The following is a 22,389-nucleotide window of genomic DNA, read 5'->3' as shown; positions in this document are numbered from 1 at the left end:
CCAGTGCTGTATACAGTAATATAACCCCCAGCTCTGTATACAGTAATATAACCCCCAGCGCTGTATACAGTAATATAACCCCCCAGCGCTGTATACAGTAATATAACCCCCCCAGTGCTGTATACAGTAATATAACCCCCAGCGCTGCATACAGTAATATAACCCCCCAGCGCTGTATACAGTAATATAACCCCTGAGCCTGGGATTAGGGATAAAGAGGTAAATCCTGACACCTGGGTGATTAAGACTGAGCCATTCTATTGCCCCCCACAGGCAGTATAAGGGGTCGGGGGGTTTAGTAGATCGGGGGTCAGATAACAGAGCGAGAATCATACAAGCGGCTGATATGCAGCTGCCTGAAAACTTTATATTATGGGGCAAAAACTACAACTCGGGTAAAAAGTAAACAGTGGAATATTTACGGGACGGTATTATTTATCTGATACGAGGAATAAAACACGTGGGGGGTCCCTGTTACAGGGTCACCGTACCCAAGGCTGGGTACCCCTGTTTGAGGGCTGAGGAATCACCGGTCAGTCCCTCATACGGATCGCACTCAGCTATCCACGGATCATCCAGACCACCATTCGTAGCAAACCAAGAAGAACTCTCTTTATTACAAACACACAGAACTTATATACAATCCCAATGCAATGTGTACCGAACCCAACCCCCAATCCCATCACTCCCATCCCATCACAAATCCCATCAGTATACAGGGGATGTATCAGGTGAGGGGATTACAGAATACAATGGGTTCCCCCACCTGTGTTATCCCCCCTGTAGTGCGGGGGCCGTCTGGGCAGACAGGGCTGTGTTGGCTGATTAAGAGCCCCAGCCAGATTATAGGATCGTCTCTTTGAAGGCTGGGGCTGAATCCACATCAGTCTCTGGGCCGGTTACACAATAAACACAATATAATATATTACCGGGTCACGGTATACGGAACCGGACACAAAAGTGCTCCGTGACCCGGCTAAACTTCATATGACACATGAGCCAGCTAGCCTGGCCCTGTCACAGTCCCTTTTTAATGATGGTGTTTGTTGCCCCCACAGCTTTCTGCCCCTGGTATTGTGAAGTTATTTCGCAATAATAATAAAATGACGTCTCGGTGTCCGCTGGTCTCCTGTGAGGGGTGAGCCAGATGTCGGCTGAGATTGATGGGAGTAGCTGACCCAGCGGAGGTGGCCTGACACGGCCCTTGGTTATGTGTTGTGTGTCTGGTTGTCTGTTCTTTGTGACATTTTGTTTGTTGGCGCTCGTGGCCCGGGTCGGCTGTGAAATATTCAGCGGGGTATCCGGGCCCCTCTCTTGCCCCTGCCAGTTACCCAGCGATGGGCGACCTTTCCCCGAGCCGGCAACGCTGGATCCTCACAATCACAATGATTTATTTATAAATGGCACCAGAACCCTCGGCGGTCTCCTCCCCGAAGCGCAATCTAATTAAACACTTATACTAAATAACATCACGGTAATTAACCCTTTAATTAACATTCAGTATTACCTGCCATTTAATGCAAGAATCTCTATGTACAGCCTGTATGATCGGGCTGCAGCGTATGTATAGAGCGAGTAGCTGTATGTACAGTCTGTATGATCAGGCTGCAGCGTATGTATAGAGCGAGTAGCTGTATGTACAGTCTGTATGATCAGGCTGCAGCGTATGTATAGAGCGAGTAGCTGTATGTACAGTCTGTATGATGGGGCTGCAGCGTATGTATAGAGCGAGTAGCTGCATGTACAGTCTGTATGATGGGGCTGCAGTGTATGTATAGAGCGAGTAGCTGCATGTACAGTCTATATGATCAGGCTGCAGTGTATGTATAGAGCGAGTAGCTGCATGTACAGTCCGTATGATGGGGCTTCAGCGTATGTATGGAGCGAGTAGCTGTATGTACAGTCTGTATGATCAGGCTGCAGCGTATGTATAGAGTGAGTAGCTGTATGTACAGCCTGTATGATCGGGCTGCAGCGTATGTATAGAGCGAGTAGCTGCATGTACAGCCTGTATGATCGGGCTGCAGCGTATGTATAGAGCGAGTAGCTGCATGTACAGCCTGTATGATCGGGCTGCAGCGTATGTATAGAGCGAGTAGCTGTATGTACAGCCTGTATTAATCGGGCTGCAGCGTATGTATAGAGCGAGTAGCTGCATGTACAGTCTGTATGATGGGGCTGCAGCGTATGTATTGAGCGAGTAGCTGCATGTACAGTCTATATGATCAGGCTGCAGTGTATGTATAGAGCGAGTAGCTGTATGTACAGCCTGTATGATCGGGCTGCAGCGTATGTATAGAGCGAGTAGCTGTATGTACAGTCTGTATGATGGGGCTGCAGTGTATGTATAGAGCGAGTAGCTGCATGTACAGTCTATATGATCAGGCTGCAGCAAATGTATAGAGCGAGTAGCTGTATGTACAGCCTGTATGATCGGGCTGCAGCGTATGTATAGAGCGAGTAGCTGTATGTATAGTCTGTATGATCAGGCTGCAGCGTATGTATAGAGCGAGTAGCTGCATGTACAGCCTGTATGATCGGGCTGCAGCGTATGTATAGAGCGAGTAGCTGTATGTACAGTCTATATGATCAGGCTGCAGCGTATGTATAGAGCGAGTAGCTGCATGTACAGCCTGTATCATGCGTGTGACCGGGGGCTGGACCCCTGATGGTCATTTCCCCACTATGTACCGGGTGATGTCGCCCAGCGGCCCGCCAGGCAGTTGCCGTGTGCCGGTCCCGCCTCTGCGTGTTACACGTATGTAGCGCATGTATGTGTGAAGAATAAAGCATTGAAACGTGCAGTAAGCGGGAGAGGGAAGGGTTAATCCGGCTCCGCTTTGAAGTCCGTAGATTGCAAGTTTCCATGTGGCGGAACAGCTGGGCAGATGCAGCACAACGGGCTGTGATTGGCTGAGGAGAGCACGCCCACCTCGTCCCACCCCTGTCAACCTCTGGCAGCCAAAGTCCAACCAGAACCAGCGGGGTCCCAAGGTCACCGGCGAGAGCCGGCAGGGGCCCCGGGATCAATGCCTTCTACCCAATTATAACGATATCCTGCAGCGTCGGAGGTGAAATGCTCTGCAGACAGTATATATATATATGATACGTAACATAAAAACCGCAGCCCACGATGTACTCTGCGCCGATACATCCAGCGTCTGGCGTAACTAATGAAACACGGGGCAAAATCCCAAGATCCCAAATGCCCCACCGCACCAACTGCTGTGTGCCCTATACATGAGCTGCAGCCTGATCATACGCTGCATGCAGACTATTGCTCTATACATACGCTGGAACCTGATCATACAGTCAGACTGCGCATACACGCTAATCCATCGGATAACAATCAGGCAAAGGAAAGGCATACGGCTCTCTAAGCCTCAAAGTAGGCTATATAGCTATTCCTGCTTGAACACAGGTGAGTTATTCAGGTTCAATCTTTTTTCACTGAGCCTCCTGTTGTCCCTCATTTGCACCTCGAAGGTTTCACGGTCAGGTTTTATATCTGGATCGGGGGCTACAAGTCACCGATATATCGGACAGAACGGAGAAGGAAGATACTCCATACCCATAAATCATACAGCAAGGCAGGGAGCCTGATCGCAGGAGCTCACACTCTAAAAGGGATTTAACAAAGGAAAGGAGGGAAGAGACCAGAATCTAGGGGCTGAGATGGAACGGAAGGAAGTTTTACTTTACTGAGGAGGTGGTGGATAAGTGTAACAGCCTCCCAGCAGAGGTGGTAGAGGGTAATACAGTGAGGGGATTAAACATGCATGGGATAGGCATACGGCTCCTGAATCTAAGACGAGACCAACGAAGAAAACGGGCGACTAGACGGGGGGCCGGATGGGGCCGATCTGATGGCGGGGTCGAGGTTTTTCTATTAGTAAACCACGTCCTGCAGACACCCCCTTCCCGGACCTCTGGGGGTCTCTGGGACCCTCTCTAGAAGTTATCTTCGGTCAGACTTTGGTTGAGAATATTTTACATTTTTTTGCATTTTCAGAAAATGAATCATTTTTAGCGGAAAGATTTTTTGCATTTTCTTTCTTTAAAGCCCCCCCGCCCCCCCTCTCTGTCCCGATTTAACACTCACCCTCAGCTCTGCCATCTCCGCTGGAAGTTAGATGCTCTGCAGCCGCTCAGAGGTTTGCAGGAGATTTAAACTGTAACTCAATGTGGATTTAATTACACGCAGACCTCTTGCACAATCCGCAGCGACACGGGCCGTCCGAGGGGCCGACGCACACCCCGCATACACCAAAGCCCTAAAACAAACACATAGACCGGAGGCCAGCATCTAAAACTAAAAGGTCAGAGGCTTCGGTGTCACGCAAGGACGTTTTACTTTACTGAGAGGGTGGGGGATAACTGGAACAGCCTCTCAGCTGAAGTGGCAGAGGCTAATATAGTGAGAGCTTATTCCTGCTTGGCAAACTAGTAGACAGACCCTGGGTGGCAAAGGCACATCCGCACTACCTGTCAGGCTGCTAAATTGGGGCAGAACCGAGGCAGAAAGATGCTGACAGTACACTGCTTGGAAAACTAAGGGTTAAAGAGGAAGTTTGGTGGTAAAACCAGAGCAGGGACAGCGGGGATCCAACCCCTGCAGCTCACAGATGTAGCGGTTACTGGGTGGGGGTAATCAGAGCCGGCCTTAGGCGTTGTGGCGCCCTGTGCAGACTACTCCTCTGGCGCCCCCCTCGCTACCCCCCTATCTGCCCCTTCAAACTACACCCCCCCTCTGCCCCTTCAAACTACACCCCCCCCTCTGCCCCTTCAAACTACACCCCCCCCACTTACCTTGTTGCCGGTCCTGCGGTGAGAGCGGGAGGCATCCGTCTTCTCGCTCTGCCGCGGTGCCGGCACCGCAACGGAGTCACGGAGAGTGAGGGGCGCGGAGCGGTTGCCGAGAACTTCACGAGCAACCGCTCGGCGCCCCTGACCGGGACTTAGATTTAAGCATCGGGGTTTTTTTTTAAAAAACTTTATTTAACATGAATGATGTTAAATAAAGTTTAAAAAAAATGCAAAAAAAAAACAACGATGTTTCAAGTTAAGTCCCAGGCAAGCGCCCCTGCAACCATGGCGCCCTGTGCGGTCGCACAGGTCGCACACCCCTAAGGCCGGCCCTGGGGGTAATTGATGTGTCGTCCCCCCCCCCCCACAGGCGATTTTACCCAATATCTCCCCGGGGCTGCGGCAGAAACAGCCCCAGAGATCTCGTGGAATTCGCCATGTATTGGAAAATCTAATTTTATGTGATGGGAGTGATAAAGGGCCATTGGAACACAGGAGTGATGGGAGTGATAAAGGGCCATTGGAACACAGGAGTGATGGGAGTGATAAAGGGCCATTGGAACACAGGAGTGATGGGAGTGATAAAGGGCCATTGGAACACAGGGGTGATGGGAGTGATAAAGGGCCATTGGAACACAGGAGTGATGGGAGTGATAAAGGGCCATTGGAACACAGGGGTGATGGGAGTGATAAAGGGCCATTGGAACCCAGGAGTGACGGGAGTGATAAAGGGCCATTGGAACACAGGGGTGATGGGAGTGATAAAGGGCCATTGGGACACAGGAGTGATAAAGGGCCATTGGGACACATGAGTGATGGGAGTGATAAAGGGCCATTGGAACACAGGAGTGATGAAGGGCCATTGGAACACAGGCGTGATGGGAGTGATAAAGGGCCATTGGAACACAGGAGTGATGGGAGTGATAAAGGACCATTGGAACACAGGAGTGATGGGAGTGATAAAGGGCCTCTGTATGGCGTTTCCAGCTACAATAATCATTTACAGCATTAACCCCGTCTGTGCTGGATGTCGGATCCATTTCGTGTCATTTTATTGGCCACGCTGTGCTTACGTTGTATTTATAAAAGCCGCTGTATTATATAATAATCTGGGATTATCCGTTTCTACACTTTATTGACTCTAAAACATTCCTTGCGTTGAGATCGCATTATAAGCCGGGACATCAGAGGCGTCCGGATCGGCCGCGCAGCCAGCGAGACGTCTTTATCCGAGTTTCCAGCACGGAGGATCATTTTCGGGACCCCCTGAGCCCCGTCCGCCATCCCATTGATCAACGCCCGAGCCCCCAGGAAAGGCCGCACCCCACACGCCATATTCCCATCAGCAAACCTGCCCTCCGATCAATCCTCCCGCTAACTCCATACCCCAGACCTGCCCCCTCTGCCCTCATGATGGTGTGAAGGCCACGTGGGCCCCCAGCTCTTTAGCAGCTCTCACTGGTTTCACCTTCCTTCCAGCGGCTCCATTTTTACCCCCGCAGGCCGCCCCGTCCTTCTTCACACCACTAAACGTCCCCGCTGCTCATCCCGGATCCATTTGCTGGCCAGAGCCGGACACCTTACCAGCTGCCATGTCTGCTAAGCATCGTTCTCACCCCCCCCGGTGCGCCTGGGAGCAGAAAGGGGTCTCTCTATTTTATCTCTAATTACAAGGAGCCAAGCAGGAGGAGATCCCAACACTCGCCAAACAGAGAGCGGGAAAACATTGGCGAGTGCTGGGGCCGAACGGCTGCGTTCCGGGGCCAGTCTAGTAAATAGGGGGTCAGTAACGCAGCCATCCGTCTGCCGGCGAGAGGGTAAAAGCTCGTTTCCCGTGGCGCAGGTCCGTGGCGGTTCCAGACTGTCCCAGTTGTCCGGGATTCGGCCGGGACTTCTGATCGTCGCACGTTCCCAGCGCGGCCCGAGGATAACCGCAGACAGTCCTGCCCGATTCCGGAGTCTAGCGGGACAAACGGCAACGTCCAGACGAGCCAGCGGTGGCTTCCGGCGGCGCAGAGACCCTGCCTCAGTCAGCGTGAAAACTTTTAAACGATCCTCCTCCAAAACGCTTCCGCTCAGAGAATCCCGAGAGCTGCGGGCGAGAAAAGAAACGGTAAAAACAGAAACTGCCGGCAGATCGGCCCCCATCTAATCGTACATTTTTCAGTTGGTCTCGTCTCAGGAGCCGTATGTCTATCCCATGCGTGTTTAATCCCCTCACTGTATTACCCTCTACCACTTCTGCTGGGAGGCTGTTCCACTTATCTACCTCCTCTCAGGACAGAGCACAGTAAAAACATATAAAAAAAACGTAACGGCTCCAAGAGAAATAGGATAACTGTTGCTCAGGGCCGGCCCAAGACAAAATGCCGCCTGGGGCGAAGTTTCAAATGCCGTCGCCGCCCCCCCCGTACTTACCTTTCAGCAGTCCTGCGGCGAGTCTCCCTGCTCGGTCTCGGTGCCGGCTTGTTATGCTGAGAGCCGGAAATGACATCATCTTCCAGTGCTCAGCATTACAAGCCGGCACCGAGACGGAGCTAGAGGGCAAGCAGAGGAGAGAGGGGCGCCGAGCGGGTACTGACAGCTTGGTAAGCGAAAACCACTCTCTCTCTCTCCTCGGCTAAAAAAAAGGGGCTTGGGGCAAAGTGCCTCCCCGAGCGGTTGCCCCACTCGGCTCCATTGTCGGGCCGGCCCTGCTGTTTGCTGCCCCCCTGTCATGTTTGTTTCTGGGCGATGCCATCATTGATTTCATCCGGTTTAAACCCCGTATGATGAGGAGTGAACAGAAAGAACCGGAATCCAGAGCAGGACAGCAGGTCCCACGGAGGGAAAATCACAAAAAACGCGCTGACGTCACCGATATAAAAACATATTAGAGGGATTCGTACCGGATTCGAATCTCGCGAGAAGTATCTCTTCTCAATCACCTGGAAACAGAACGAGAAGAACAGATCGGTGAAGAAGAAAATAACGTTTCACGAATAAACGGATAAAAAGAAATTACCAAATAAAATAAATAAAATAGAATAAAAGTCTCCGCGTTCGAGGCTCCGCGATAATAATAATATTTCAGCGCACCGGTTTATAACCCTTCAGGACGCAAAAGCAACATGGCGGCCACGCTGACGCGACTTATACTCCATCTATTCATATGGCGCCCGCAGATTCCGTAGCGCTGTTACAACAGGGCAGAGAGAAATTTAAACCACATTAAAACACACAGGGACAGAAGGAGAAGAGGGTCCCGGGAGCTTGCAATCTATTGGATTGAACACACAGTATTCAGAATAGCACATTATTTTCCTAAAGATATTAGGTAAACTATCCGTATCTATGGCAACGCAGACATTCATATGGAACGCTATCCAGGTGACCGTTACCTTGTCGAAAAACCTGCTGAGTTTGACCGCATTGGACGAGCCGGCAGCCAGGTAGCGCGTGTTGGTGCAGTCCTGGGGGGAGAGAGCGGGAGTTATCCGCGGACATAACGGTGACCCCCCCCCCCCAACATGTGCCAAAACACGCCGAGAGGGGGCAAACACACAAAATCATCACTCAGGTTCAGTGAATAAACCCCACGCGGATCACTTTTATCCGAGAAATCAGAATTCTAATAATCCTATAATATATAGAATAAGAAACTCACCAGATTGATCTCCTCGGCGTTGAAATCCTCGGCCAGGAACGCGGTGCGGGTCAGGACCTCGTTGCGTTTGGTTTCTGGGATTTGGTCCAATTTGGTTCCGATGACCAGAAGCGGGATCTGGTTATCCGCAAACTGCTCCCGGTCGTAGTCCCTGGAAACGGGCAGGAATAAGTGACACGCGGGGCACAAATCCACCGATCGTGGCCCAAAATAAATCGATAATTAACAGAAATCTCCATTGCCCCCCCCAGCAGATAAAATTGTATTTAAGGTACCGCCATCCATCACTCGGCCAATCACAAGACCCGTTGAGACGGCACTCGGCACAGTGAGCACTCACCCGTTGGTCACCAGGACCCCGCTCGGCTGCGCGTCTCTGTTTAGCACCTCCAGCGACCAGCGGTGCAGATTCTGGGAAGACTTCTTGTTGGTCAGATCGTGGACGAGGACGATCCCTGGAAGGAGGTTCAATCAACGAATACAATTAAAAAGTAACGACGCCACGGCCGCTCCTTCAAAATAAACAGATTCCCGTCGGCCCCTTCGTATTTTACAGCATATAGGAAGGAGGGCCGCTCTGGACGGGGTCTCTACGGCAGCAGAAGAGGACTGTAGCTAGAATACAGACGGTGCCTGGTGGTTTACGGAGCGGCCCCTCGTGCTCCTGTCGGACGCGGACCCCCCTTAGCACCGCGTGGACGGGATGCCGGAGTACGGGGGCCAAGACTCACCGTTGACAGAGTTGTAAAACACGGCCCTCGTGCTCTTCACGCTGCTGGCGCTGCCCACCGAGCCCCCCACGTCCCACAGCTCTGTGTAGTAGGTCTTTTCCTCCGGGGTCCCTTCCCTGTATTCATGCAGCTAAAAATAACGGGAGTGCAAGACGTGACGATTCCACAGAGACAGACAGAGAGCGAGAGACAGAGAGAGAGCGAGAGACAGACAGACAGAGGGCGAGAGACAGACAGACAGAGCAAGAGAGAGAGAGACAGACAGACAGAGCAAGAGAGACAGACAGACAGACCGGGCGAGAGACAGACAGACAGACCGGGCGAGAGAGCGAGACAGAGAGAGAGCGAGACAGAGAGAGAGCGAGACAGAGAGAGAGCGAGACAGACAGAGAGAGCGAGACAGACAGAGAGAGCGAGACAGACAGAGAGAGCGAGACAGACAGACAGACAGAGCGAGAGAGCGAGCGAGAGACAGACAGACAGACAGAGAGACAGACAGAGAGAGCGAGCGAGACAGACAGACAGAGAGAGCGAGCGAGACAGACAGACAGAGAGAGCGAGCGAGAGAGACACAGAGAGAGTAACAGTTCATAAGGTTGAAAAAAAGACCACAGTCCATCCTATATACATATTGTGTCCCTACTGTGCTGAGTGAGAGAGAGAGAGGTTGGCCATCGCTGGTAAGAAGTTTGGTGCCAAGAAATATTTCATCCCCCGGCTCAGCGAGCGGGCGCTCACACTCACACTCACCCGGACGTCCACGGAGCAGCCGACCGTCCAGGACGGATTCCCCAGGACTTGGTTCTGGCACAGCAGGTGAACGAGGGAGGATTTCCCGACTCCTGCGAACGATACGGCAGCCGCGTGAATCGCGAGCGTTAAGAATCAGGTGGCAGCTTCTAAGCTGCAGTAAATAACACGCGATGTGCAGCCTGCTAGACCAGGGAGGGGATGTCGCCTGCAATCAGTAAGAAATAATACCCCAGGGAGGGCGAGCAGTTCTGTCAGCAACAACAGAGAAGGACTGGGGGTAGTTATTTCTGAGGACTTGCAGACAATGCAGAGGTGGTAGAGGGTAATACAGTGAGGGTATTAAACACGCATGGGATAGACATACGGGTCCTGAATCTAAGACGAGACCAACGACTGATTAAGGTTTGAGTCTTTACAGCAGGGGAAACGGCCGACTAGACGGGGGCCGGATGGGGCCGATCTGCCGGCGGGTTCCGGGTGCTATGATCCCCTCGGGCTCTGGGCTCCCCCGGCTCACCTGAATCCCCCAGCACCAGCACTTTTACCCTGTCCAGTGACGCCATATTAGCCAGCAGTCACCTGCCCCTTCCACACTGGCAGAGCCACCTGCTAACTTCCGGTTACCGAGGCAACCTCCTCTATGCCAGCTCTCCATTGGCTGTCTCCTGAAAGCGCTGCCTTAATTGGCTCACACGAGTTATCACTCTATAGGCCTGTAGGAAGGCCGACGGTCAGGTCTAGCGCATTGCGTTTCACCCTGGAACGCATTTAGTACGGCGGCCATGTTTAATGCTGGCAGTTGAGCTTCTGAAGCGGAGCTATAGAATTATATTGGGTATGAATACACCAGGCCTCTCACACCATATTGTTTGCGACTCGCCCAGTTAGCGCTTGATAACTGGGAGAAGTATCACTAAGCCGAAGCGGGCTCCTGTGACGCATTTTGGGTAATATTACCGAATCCAACATGGCGGCCGTGCGCCGTTACATCATTAGAATGCGCTTCCTATAGGTGGTGACGCAGTTCAGTGTGGCCGGCATTGCGAGCTGAGAGTGAGGGGTGAGTGGAGGAGCTTTGGGGGTATTAGTGGCATTAGTGGCCATGCTGAGGGCAAATGTTTGCTAGCACATAACAGCATCCCTGACAGGGGGAATTAATATGGCGCCAGCATGCTCTGCAGCGCAGTACAACGAGGATGTACATTTAAAAGAAAAAAAGTATCTAAGCAAAGAAAGAAGGGACAGCAGTTACTTAGAATGTCCACTGATACCCCCTCGCTGGCTGCGAGTTGTGGGAGTCTGTATAGTGCATTATATATGTGTGAATGTGTGTTATAATGCATGCCTATTCTAAGCTTTTAGGTAAAGATCACTGGTTTTTATTCCTTTATATAAGTAAATGTAACCTGGTCGTCCTCGCTGTGACCCTTTGGGGCGGAACGTGGACTCGGGTGCCGTTTACCTTTAGGCTAAGATGGGTTTGGGGGGGGTTACCTGTGGTCAAAGAGTCGGGGGGGGGGGCTGTCCCCTAAAAATAGGGCCCACTGTTCTTTGTGTTGGGTTCTGTGTTAGGAGGAGGATAATATGTCGCTCGCTGGTGCTTCAGCCACAAAGCTTATGGTTTGGATGGATGTGGCTGGCTGAGTGTCCTGGGGGTTGCTCTGTATGAACTCGTATGTTTTCCGTTCTGAAGGCTCCGAGGAGATGACGGACCCCGACGTGGTGACCGAGGTCCCTGCCGTGCTGAAGCGCCTGGCCAAGTACGTGGTGCGGGGCTTTTACGGCCTGGAACATGCCCTGGCTCTGGACATCCTGATCCGGAACCCGTGCGTCAAGGAGGAGGACATGCTGGAGCTGCTTAAATTCGACCGCAAGCAGCTGCGAGCCGTGCTGAGCACTCTCAAGGGGGACAAGTTTATTAAAAGCCGAATGCGCGTGGAGACCGCCAGCGACGGGAAGACCACCCGTCACAACTACTACTTCATCAACTATAAACTGCTGGTCAATGTAGTCAAATACAAGCTGGACCACATGAGGCGGAGGATCGAGACGGACGAGCGGGACTCCACCAACAGGGCGTCCTTCAAATGTCCCAACTGCTGCAGTGCGTTCACCGATCTGGAGGCCAACCAGCTGTTTGATCCCATGACAGGTACGGCACCGGTGCATGCGCAGCGCCCCATTTTTGATGCAAGGGCTTCTGTTTACTGCCCCCAGATTCAGACTTCTGAGGCTTTTTACCTCCCTTAGTACGTGTTGGTGCATCGCGCTATTAGTCTGTGGGGCAGAAACTTGGTGAGTTGCGTGAAAAAAGTCTAGTCGCCCGTCTCTCCTGCTGTAACGACTCAAACCTTAATCAGTCGTTGGTCTCGTCTTAGATTCAGGAGCCGTATGTCTATCCCATGCATGTTTAATACCCTCACTGTATTACCCTCTGCCACCTCTGCTGGGAGGCTGCTCCACTCATCCACTGCCCTTTTAAACCAATACATAGTTACCCTCCAATTTAAACAGTTTCATTTTAAATTCAATTTGAAAAAGACAGTTTGGCAGCTCTGTGTTATATGAACGGTTGTTGTCCGTATCTTTGTGTGTCTTATCCGTCTGTATACGTTGGTCGTATTTGTTATTTCGCTTCCGCCATTATGGAAACAACGAGGCATGTCAGAGAAAAACTCCATCCTTACAAACCTCAGCTTTAAAAGGGAGCGCCCACCTTAATGAGTGTCTTTGTTTTAATACTATTATCACTTAAACACTGTATGGAAGTGTGTGTGTGTGTTTGTATATGTATATATTAGTGTGTGTGTGTGTGTATATGTATATATTAGTGTGTGTGTGTGTGTATATGTATATATTAGTGTGTGTGTGTGTGTATATGTATATATTAGTGTGTGTGTGTATATATGTATATATTAGTGTGTGTGTGTATATATGTATATATTAGTGTGTGTGTGTATATATGTATATATTAGTGTGTGTGTGTATATATGTATATATTAGTGTGTGTGTGTGTATATGTATATATTAGTGTGTGTGTGTATATATGTATATATTAGTGTGTGTGTGTATATATGTATATATTAGTGTGTGTGTGTGTGTGTATATGTATATATTAGTGTGTGTGTGTGTGTATATGTATATATTAGTGTGTGTGTGTGTGTATATGTATATATTAGTGTGTGTGTGTGTATATATGTATATATTAGTGTGTGTGTGTGTGTGTGTGTGTGTGTATATGTATATATTAGTGTGTGTGTGTGTGTGTGTGTATATGTATATATTAGTGTGTGTGTGTGTGTGTGTGTGTATATGTATATATTAGTGTGTGTGTGTATATGTATATATTAGTGTGTGTGTGTATATGTATATATTAGTGTGTGTAACTGCCTTGTGTTCCATGGAATCAAAAATAGGTATCCGAGTGCTAAATACATCGGTGTGCAGTAATACGCGCTGCGTTCAAAGGTTTGGGGTCACTTCGCTGTTTTCATGGGAAACGAGGACATTTCTGGCTGTAACAGAATTACAAAAGGGTTTTGTGACGGCTCGTCCCGTGCCCCAGACTGGACACCTCCGCCCGTCAGCTCCTTCCCTCTCCCAGTCAGCGGACGCGCTGCGGCTGTCCGAAGAAAGCAGTCACAGACCAGCACTCCCCTCAATCATGAGACAGAACTTCATGCTTCGAGGTTAAAACAGAACTCTCTTTATTACAAACACACAGAACTTATATACAATCTCCAATCACTGTGCACCGAACCCAACCCCCAATCCCATCACTCACATCCCATCACAAATCCCATCACTCACATCCCCTCACAAATCCCATCACTCACATCCCCTCACAAATCCCATCAGCCACATCCCCTCACAAATCCCATTACTCATATCCCCTCACAAATCCCATTACTCACATCCCCTCACAAATCCCATCACTCACATCCCCTCACAAATCCCATCACTCACATCCCCTCACAAATCCCATCACAAATCCCATCAGCCACATCCCATCACAAATCCCATCAGCCACATCCCCTCACAAATCCCATCAGCCACATCCCCTCACAAATCCCATCAGCCACATCACCTCACAAATCCCATCACTCACATCCCCTCACAAATCCCATCAGCCACATCACCTCACAAATCCCATCACTCACATCCCCTCACAAATCCCATCAGCCACATCCCATCACAAATCCCATCAGTATACAGGGGATGTATCAGGTGAGGGGATTACAGAATACAATGGGTTCCCCCACCTGTGTTATCCCCCCTGTAGTGCGGGGGCCGTCGGGGCCGACAGGGCTGTGCTGGCTGATTAAGAGCCCCAGCCAGATTATAGGATTGTCTCTTTGAAGGCTGGAGCTGCAGCCACATTCAAACCGGGTACAAATAAATATAATAATAATAATAATAAATATAATAATAATAATAATAAATATAATAATAATAATAATAATAATAAATATAATAATAATAATAATAAATATAATAATAATAATAAATATAATAACAGTGACGATCAGACAGGGTTCTTCACAGGTTTCTAACCATCAATTATCCTTTTAAACTTAAACTTGGATCAGCGAACACAACATGCCACCCAGGAGTGATGGGAGTGATAAATGTCTATTGGGACACAGGAGTGATGGGAGTGATACAGGGCCACTGGAACACAGGAGTGATGGGAGTGATAAAGGACCATTGGAACACAGGAGTGATGGGAGTGATAAAGGGCCATTGGAACACAGGAGTGATGGGAGTGATAAAGGGCCATTGGAACACAGGAGTGATGGGAGTGATAAAGGGCCTCTGCGCCTATGAAGAGATTCCATTAAAAATCAGCCATTTACAGCATTAACCCCGTCTGTGCTGGATTTCTGATCCATTTCATGTTATTGTGAATGGTGGCGTAGAGTAGGATTGAGGAAGTTCTTGGGTTCTGCCGTTTGTTTCACACTGGGAAGCAGATATATTTTTCGCAGGATGTTCAGTTTGGGCCTTTTTTACCCAGCATTCACTGCTGCTGTTTTTGCGATAATTCAGATGAAAAATGCAGCCGTGGCAGAGGCAGCATTATCTAACATCCCCTCACTTACAAAGGCTGCCCGAACCAATCAGCAACTGAGTGACAGGGGAGATATAACTTAATGGGGAGGAATAATCATGCATGTCCTGAGAACAGGCAGTTAAGATGACTGCTCCTTTGGGATGCACACGGGGGGGGGATTTAAATAAATGACATATATCTGTAAATAACAGGTGCTTGATTGCTTTGGTGTTTAGATCTATAACGTGTGTTCAGGGTCCGGTGGGGCCGTTTTTCTCGGTAATTCTGTACTCCCTCAAGATTGTAAGCCTGCGAGCCAAGTCTCTCCCCCTAATGTATCGGTTTGTCTCAGTCTGTCGACTCTCGTCTTGTCAGACCCCTTGAATATATTTATTGTATTAAGCGCTGCGTAAACTGTTGGCGCCATATAAATAAAAGATAATAATAATAATAAATAAGGGCGTTCAGAGGGCGATATCCCGGTGTCTCGGAACACGTCATTGCACATGCGCGATTTCAGCGCTCACGTGTTGTTGTACCGGAGAGCCGATATACTGCCGTTAGCAGATGGCATTTAGTGCAGCTTTAAAGGGCCAAAGGGGCCAGAATGAAACGTTACCTTACCCTGCCAGCCTCCTCCGATACGCACCTGAGTCGTGCGAAGGGCGGCTTGCACGTGGATTAACCCCTTGTGGCTGGATTCAGTGACCTCCTCTATAGTATAAAAGTAATTTCTTGTTTGGAGATGGATGGCGTTCCCCTGGATGACCAGTAGAGGGCGCCGCGCTCTGCTCGTTACCGGTACCTTCCATTCCTGTTACCTCTCCTGCGATCTGCGCTTCCAGCAGACGAGCCCCTATGGCCCCCGCGTGCACCGGACCCTAGGCAGCCCCCCGCACTCCGGTCCGTGTCGCCGCAGGCTAATGCATGCTGCAGGTCCGTCCTCCGGCTCCCCCGCCTGGCGTGTCCGTCAGCCTGGGAATCGGCCCTCTGAATAATTAACGCTCCTCGTCCGTAACTAAACATTGAGGAGTGCGATCAACCCATGAGTCGCGTTCACCTAAACCAGGGGTTCTCAAACTGCGGCCCTCCAGCTGCTGCAGGACTACATCTCCCATACTCCTCAGCCAGCCCCTTAGCTGAAGGAGCATTATGGGAGATGTAGTCCTGCAGCAGCTGGAGGGCCGCAGTTTGAGAACCCCTGACCTAAACATTCAGAGTGAGGATTCGTTTGCCGTCCTAACGGCGGGGGGGGATTGGCGGCGCTCGCTGAAGAGGGGGCGATAGCAGCCCCATAATGAACGGGGAGGAGAATTTAAGTGATCCCGGCCCGAATACCCATCCAGACCGGAACGACAAACGTTTCCGACAGCCTGACTTCTTGTGTTTTCCATTCGGTTTCCTCCGAACGCCTCGCAGCGGATCAGCATTACGAGTTTTTTTTATTTAAAATCCTTTTTTATAAAATAAAAAACATTTCGGTTTTGTGCAATAAGTTGTGTTTTGCTGAGAAGGTAGTAGAGAAAGGGAACGGCCTCCTGGCAGAAATGGCAGCCCAATCGTATGTGTCTATGCTACCAAACGTTAATTAACCCCTTAATGACAAAGCCTGTACATGTACGGGCTCAAAATGCATTGTTTTCAGTGGGTTTAGGGACCGCCCATTGTCCTTAGCGAGGTGTAAAAGCTGGGAGCGCCGCCTGGTGTGATGGAGCCGGACGGGCGCAGCTGGCCTGAAAATGCTTTAACTTTGGGGTTCCACAATCCTGTAATTCCGCCCCACGATCCCGGAGGGTTTATACAGTCGGCCAGAGCACCCGCGGTGGATGATAGAGACGCGCATGCGCGGTCCCCCGGTGCGTGGGGCCGACGTGGGCTCTGAATGATGGAAGCCGTCACTGAGCTTTCTGTTCTCTCCTCTGTCCTTCGCTCGAGAGAAGAATAGAACGCCGTGGAAATGATGATGAATGATAATCGCGTCCTTCCGGCACATATTAATTCACAGCGCCGTCAGAGCGCGCATTCGTTGGTTCGGAAACATTTCCTTTGGGGAGGAAAACCATTAAAATGCATCTTTTTCCCCTGAATCTAATAGTTTAATATCAGCAGAAAGTAACAAGAAAATGTAACAAATCGGGATTTCAAATAAACCATACGTATTGCGCTGCTTTAGGTAGCTCCTCCCCTTTGGTGGAAGCTGATTGGTTCAGGCAGCCTTAATGGAATGCGAGTTCACAGCGGGACGGTCATTAGCGCGCCAGCTTCCCCCCCCAGCTGCACCCAACGAGATAAAATAGTCCCTTATTGCTAAAGCTGTTCTGTCCGAAATGATGACGTTTGTTGAGAAAACTCACGCACGGCTGTTTAATACATATAGATTTAACCCTTTATATGGCACAGAAGCCCCGAGCGGAGTCAGTCCGGGCGCTTCCCATTAACCCCGCCGAGGTGGTCTCCTGTCCTGCCTTTGGTGGCCCGACCCGTAGGAACCGGAATTCATTTCTTTGTTTTTTGGGGTTTTTTTTTTTTTTTTTTTTTTTTGAGAGGACCCCAAAAACGTCTATTTCATCAGTAAATCCTTAGTATGTGGGCTTCTGTTGAATGATCTGTAACGTGTATCATGTATGGTGATCCGTGTTTAGCCGTACGATTCCGGGGGGCAGATAGTGTTACCCTTTTCCTTGTATTGGAATGGCCCTCTGTATATTTGTTGCAGTCTCAGTGCTTTGGCAGTGAATTGGTTAACCAACTTCCATTCAGACACTCTTAATGAGTGATGTCCGTGACCCATCCTCCCAGGGGCCACAGAGGCTACACAAAAGGGCCCCCGCGTAGCATTAAGTGCTTTAAACGTCTCTCATGGCTCCTCGACCTCTCGGAGCTTCAGAGAAGCGTCAGCTCTTCTGCCGCACGGCTCTGTGTGCCGCACCGGCCGAGGCCATCGCTGCCCTTCCCTGTAATATATAAGTAAAATAACAAGCCTCCCGGTGAGTCTTCGTGACGATAAACTCTGCTTGACCTGTTTATTACCCAACGAGTCGCCCCCCCCCCCCCGCTCACGGATCCGACGCGTTCACCGATTCCTGGCGCTTTTACCTGCCGTATACACACCTTATACATCCTAAAGTACGGTTTGTGAAGCTGCCGCTGGGGCTTATCAGTGCGTTGCGTGTTTGGGATGCGATTGGGACCTGCTGTATACATATAGTGACCGTATTTCTTTTTTTGCTGGCTTTTGCAGCCCCTGCCTGACGTTGTGCACGGTGTATAGACTACAGCTGTAATTCTCAATATAAAACCTTCCTAGTATCTTCTGTTACAGGTAGGAAACCCAATTAGTCGTACCTTAGACTCAGGAGCCGTATGTCTGTCCCATCCATGTTTAAATTCCCTCACTGTATTACCCTCTACCACTTCTGCTGGGAGGCTGTTCTGTTTATCTACCACCCTCCATGTGATGTAAGACGTTTGATGGCCTTTAAGAAGTGGAATTGGTTCTTTATCGTGGATGTTAGGGCTGCAACAACTAATCGATAAAATCGATAATGAAAATCGCTGCCAATTTTTATTTTTACATTTAAATTATTAAATTTTATTAAATTATTTTAAATAAATGAAAAATTTACATCGTCCAGCTAATTAATTCTGAAAATAACCGTTATTTGCAGCCCTGGTGGGCGTCGATACAAAGACGTTCGATATTTCCGTTGGCTCTCGGGTGATGGCGGCAGTTGGAAGGCTCGCACAGGCACGGCCCCTCACGGCCCTCCGTTTGCTTTCATTCTCTTCTCGCTTTCTCTTCCTGTCCCCGGTACACATCCCACGTTCCCGACAGCTGCTGACAATAAAGACGTTCTGTGGGCGTCTGAGCGAGAAATTCACCGGCTGTGAAAAGCAGACCCTGAACCTGAATATTCCACACAGCCCCCCCTGCACCCTGCATTCATTACACACACTACGGTTCAAAAGTTTGGGGTCACTTCACTGTTTTCAAGGAAAACAAGGAAATTTCTGGCTGTAATATAATTACAAAAGGGTTTCTAACCATCGATTAGCTTTTTAAACTTTAACTTGGATCAGCGAGCACAGGAGTGATGGGAGTGATAAAGGGTCATTGGGACACAGGAGTGATGGGAGTGATAAAGGGCCATTGGAACACAGGAGTGATGGGAGTGATAAAGGGCCATTGGAACACAGGAGTGATGGGAGTGATAAAGGGCCATTGGAACACAGGAGTGATGGGAGTGATAAAGGGCCATTGGAACACAGGAGTGATGGGAGTGATAAAGGGCCATTGGTTTAGCGGCCGTGATTCCGCAAGGGGCGCATTATTTTATTATCCGCCTCCTGTGTCTCCCCCCCAGGCACTTTCCGCTGCACGTTCTGCCAGACGGAGGTGGAGGAGGACGAGTCGGCCATGCCGAAGAAGGACGCCCGCACCCTGGTGGCTCGATTCAACGAGCAGATCGAGCCCATATACGCCTTGCTGAGGGAGACGGAGGACATCAACCTGGCCTACGAGATCCTGGAGCCGGAGCCCACCGAGATCCCGGGTCTCAGACAGAGGTACCGCCCCTTAACCCCTCGTCGCCTGGCCCCGCGATCCTGTATTGGGTGCAAACTGAGACGCGGCGCTCAGAGACGGGAGTTTTACGGGGAATCCTTTGATGCGATCGTTAACGTTCTAAAGTGTTTGCGAGAAGCCGGAGGCCGGGTGGGGGTAGTTTTTGGGGTAAATTAACTAACGCTTTGGTTCTGGGTTGTTCCTCGACCCAAACTGGCAAAACCTTAAAGGAAGAGCAGAGACGTCCGTGCGGGAGATAGCAGGTCCTTGTTGGGTCAGAACCATTGGCGCTCCAGCGAAACGCGTGGGATACCATCCCCTGAACGCTATCCCCCTATGGGGGGCATTAGTGAATACCCCGCCGTGTCGAACGGGTCGTTAAGTATTAGTCGGCGACACAGATTACGATTGAGCGAGTTTCTAACAGACCAAGAAAGCCCCCCCCCTTCAGATCCGTCTCCAAAAACTGTCAGCCGCAGAAACTTGGCGCTTCGAGTGATAATCAGTATAATCGCTTCTCAGCTTTTATTCCTTAATCGATGCCTGGTGAGAACCGGCATTCATCTCTCTCAACGCCACGCTTTTAAGTGCTAAGTAACAGGCGAGGGGTTTGCGTCGAGTCGGTTAAGGAGTCCCCGGGGGCCGGCGGGAGAGTTGGGGAAATATATCTGGAAGTTTGGGTCTGAGTGAAGTGAACGAGAGAGCTGAGCGGCGAGAAGAAACTCGGCTTCGTCGCCACGCTGACTACAAGCCCCATTATCCTCGGAAAGCAGTGCCTATAGGGGCCCAATTCTTAATGCCCCCCGGAGACCGTACGATTACTTTCTTCCTTAGACACTAAAGGGATTGACGTGAATAAATGAAAGGGGTGCCGTGTGTTCAGTACATGCGCCAGAGCTCCCTGCGGTTTGTCTCCGATCACCGGACCACCTCTGCGGGAATTACCGTATTTGCTCGATTATAAGACGACCCCCCCAAATCTGAATATTAATTTAGGAAAAAAAAAGAGAGCCTGAATATAAGACGACCCTATAGGAAAAAAGTTTTACTAGTAAATGTTAATTCATCGAAACTATGTGAACAATTTTTTTTAATAAAAGCTATGATTGAGAAAAATATTTTGGTTTTATTTCCTTCTATTTTCCAACCCGCCCCCCAGTTATGCACATCTGCCCCAGAAATGCCTTATGCCCCTATATGCCACTGTGCCCCATGATATGCCTTTTAACCCCCTATGTGCCACTCTGCCTCCAGAAATTTCTTATACCCCTATATGCCACTCGATTATAAGACGAGGGGTATTTTTCAGAGCATTTGCTCTGAAAAAGAACCTCATCTTATAATCAAGCAAATACGGTACTTTATTCTATCGTTTTTTTAGAAAAAAACGTCTCTGCACCGGCGTGATGAGATGAGAACCGCGGGGCAGTTAGAGCGACCACCCGGGGGCCGGACAGTTTGTTTGTTGGATTTCTTTAATGATGAGCTTTTATAATATTGAATATTGCAGTAAGGAGAGGAACGCGTCGGCAGCGGCTGGAGCGTCGGGGCCGCAGCGGGAAGCATGGAGCACCAAGGGCCCCTCGTACGACAATCTGTACACGCAGGACGTGGTGATCAGCATGGAGGAGCAGGAGGACCTGCAGAGGGCGGCCGCCGAGGGCAAGCCGGTCAAGGAGAGACCCATCTGGCTGAGGGAGAGCACGGTCCAGGGGGCTTACAGCGAAGCCGGCGACCTCAAAGATGGTGAGAAACAAAGTGTTTGTGTGGAGCGATATCACACGCTGTATGTGTGAGCGGAGCCGAGGGGTGGCCGGGGAGAAGCCAGAGGGCCGTAATTGGGCGTAATCACATTATTTGGTGATTGCAGTGAGCCCCAATTTAATTCACGCTAATTATTTCTTAGTCTCTGACGAGTTTGGCGTCTACTCAATCCCAGAATCCATTTTAAGTGATGATTTCCCCATTTAGCTCACGATCAGCGTGTTTCTATCAGCCAAATGCGTTGCGTTACATTTATCAACGTTGCTGCTGTTTCTCTGACCGTCCTGCTGCTTTTTTCGTAGGCACAATGGACACAAACGCCTTCCAGGACCAGGAAGAGAGCCGCCCCGTGGCTGACGAAGACGAGGAGGTGATGCAGGCTCTGCTTATTCATGAGAAGAAGAGCGCTGCCTCGGCGGCGGGGGCCGCGGCGGCAGCAGCGTCCAGCACGGTTGCAGGCAGCGATTCGGACAGCGACACCAGTGAGTCGGACCAGGACAGCCCAGCAGCGCGCCACCCCGTGATACCTTCTTCCCGTCAGTACGAAGTAGATGATGACGACGACGAGTTTGAAGAGATAGCCGCCGATCCGACGGTGACTGTTGGCGGGCGCCCGTTCCCGTACAGCCAGGTGAGCCAGCGGCCCGAGCTCGTGGCGCAGATGACGCCCCAGGAGAAGGACGTCTACATAGAAATGGGCAAGAAGATGTTTGAGGCCTTGTACGACTGAGTGGTTGCCGCGACGATGGACTGTTACAGAGGCGGCCCGGGTTTGGGGTCCGTCCGTTAAAGCAAATCCAAGGTTCACGTTCCCTTCGCTTTCATCCTCTGGGCTTTTTCTCTGACGCGCGGTTTTGGAACGGCCGATTCCCTCAGAAAGCTGCCCCGCCTTCTGCCGCTTTTTTTTTTTATTTGTTTTTTTTTATGTAGAATTTTAACACTTTGCGTTTTTCATGTTTTTATTTTAACCACAAGCGCGTTCTTTTTAGGAGGAAAGCCTTTTCTATTTTTGCATTTTATTACATATTCCTTGAGAACGTTTAAATCCCGACGTTTTAAAAGCCCTCCCCAT

At 50.1% G+C, this 22,389-nt stretch overlaps 2 protein-coding genes across 4 annotated transcripts; one reads left to right on the top strand and one right to left on the bottom strand.

The window, feature by feature from the left end:
- Positions 1-6,832: 6,832 nt before the first annotated feature.
- Positions 6,833-10,499, bottom strand: LOC149280732 (rab-like protein 3). Of its 3 annotated transcripts, none has more exons than XM_089500107.1 (8): positions 10,454-10,499; positions 9,934-10,025; positions 9,184-9,313; positions 8,793-8,907; positions 8,453-8,603; positions 8,187-8,258; positions 7,653-7,733; positions 6,833-6,898 (listed from the first exon to the last, which is right to left on the bottom strand). In XM_089500107.1, the coding sequence occupies exons 1-8, from the start codon at positions 10,497-10,499 to the stop codon at positions 6,833-6,835; spliced, it is 753 nt and encodes a 250-aa protein (XP_089356233.1). The 3 variants fall into 3 exon arrangements, with proteins under 3 accessions (XP_089356233.1, XP_089356234.1, XP_089356235.1); XM_089500108.1 differs by having other exon boundaries at positions 7,695-7,733; XM_089500109.1 differs by lacking the exon at positions 8,187-8,258 and having other exon boundaries at positions 7,695-7,733.
- A 1,141-nt stretch (positions 10,500-11,640) lies between these two features.
- LOC149280731 (general transcription factor IIE subunit 1-like) lies at positions 11,641-22,047 on the top strand. Its single transcript, XM_089500152.1, has 4 exons — positions 11,641-12,088; positions 19,354-19,555; positions 21,064-21,299; positions 21,620-22,047. The coding sequence occupies exons 1-4, from the start codon at positions 11,641-11,643 to the stop codon at positions 22,045-22,047; spliced, it is 1,314 nt and encodes a 437-aa protein (XP_089356278.1).
- Positions 22,048-22,389: the final 342 nt, after the last annotated feature.

The sequence above is a fragment of the Sceloporus occidentalis genome, unplaced genomic scaffold (genome assembly GCF_023333645.1).
Source record: "Sceloporus occidentalis isolate IW3139 unplaced genomic scaffold, rSceOcc1.0.p SCAF_148, whole genome shotgun sequence".
Taxonomy (NCBI): Eukaryota; Metazoa; Chordata; class Lepidosauria; order Squamata; family Phrynosomatidae; genus Sceloporus; species Sceloporus occidentalis.
This window is presented reverse-complemented; position numbering and strand designations above follow the sequence as displayed.

Excerpts from the sequence above, each read along its gene's own strand:
- LOC149280731 (XM_089500152.1), top strand. The coding sequence starts at position 11,641 with ATGACGGACCCCGACGTGGTGACCGAGGTCCCTGCCGTGCTGAAGCGC. Across the intron at positions 19,556-21,063 it reads ATCCCGGGTCTCAGACAGAG|TAAGGAGAGGAACGCGTCGG; the intron begins GTACCGCCCCTT and ends TGAATATTGCAG. Across the intron at positions 21,300-21,619 it reads AGCCGGCGACCTCAAAGATG|GCACAATGGACACAAACGCC; the intron begins GTGAGAAACAAA and ends CTTTTTTCGTAG.
- LOC149280732 (XM_089500107.1), bottom strand. The coding sequence starts at position 10,499 with ATGGCGTCACTGGACAGGGTAAAAGTGCTGGTGCTGGGGGATTCAG. Across the intron at positions 8,908-9,183 it reads GTTTTACAACTCTGTCAACG|GGATCGTCCTCGTCCACGAT; the intron begins GTGAGTCTTGGC and ends ACCTCCTTCCAG. Across the intron at positions 7,734-8,186 it reads TCAGCAGGTTTTTCGACAAG|GTGATTGAGAAGAGATACTT; the intron begins GTAACGGTCACC and ends TTCTGTTTCCAG.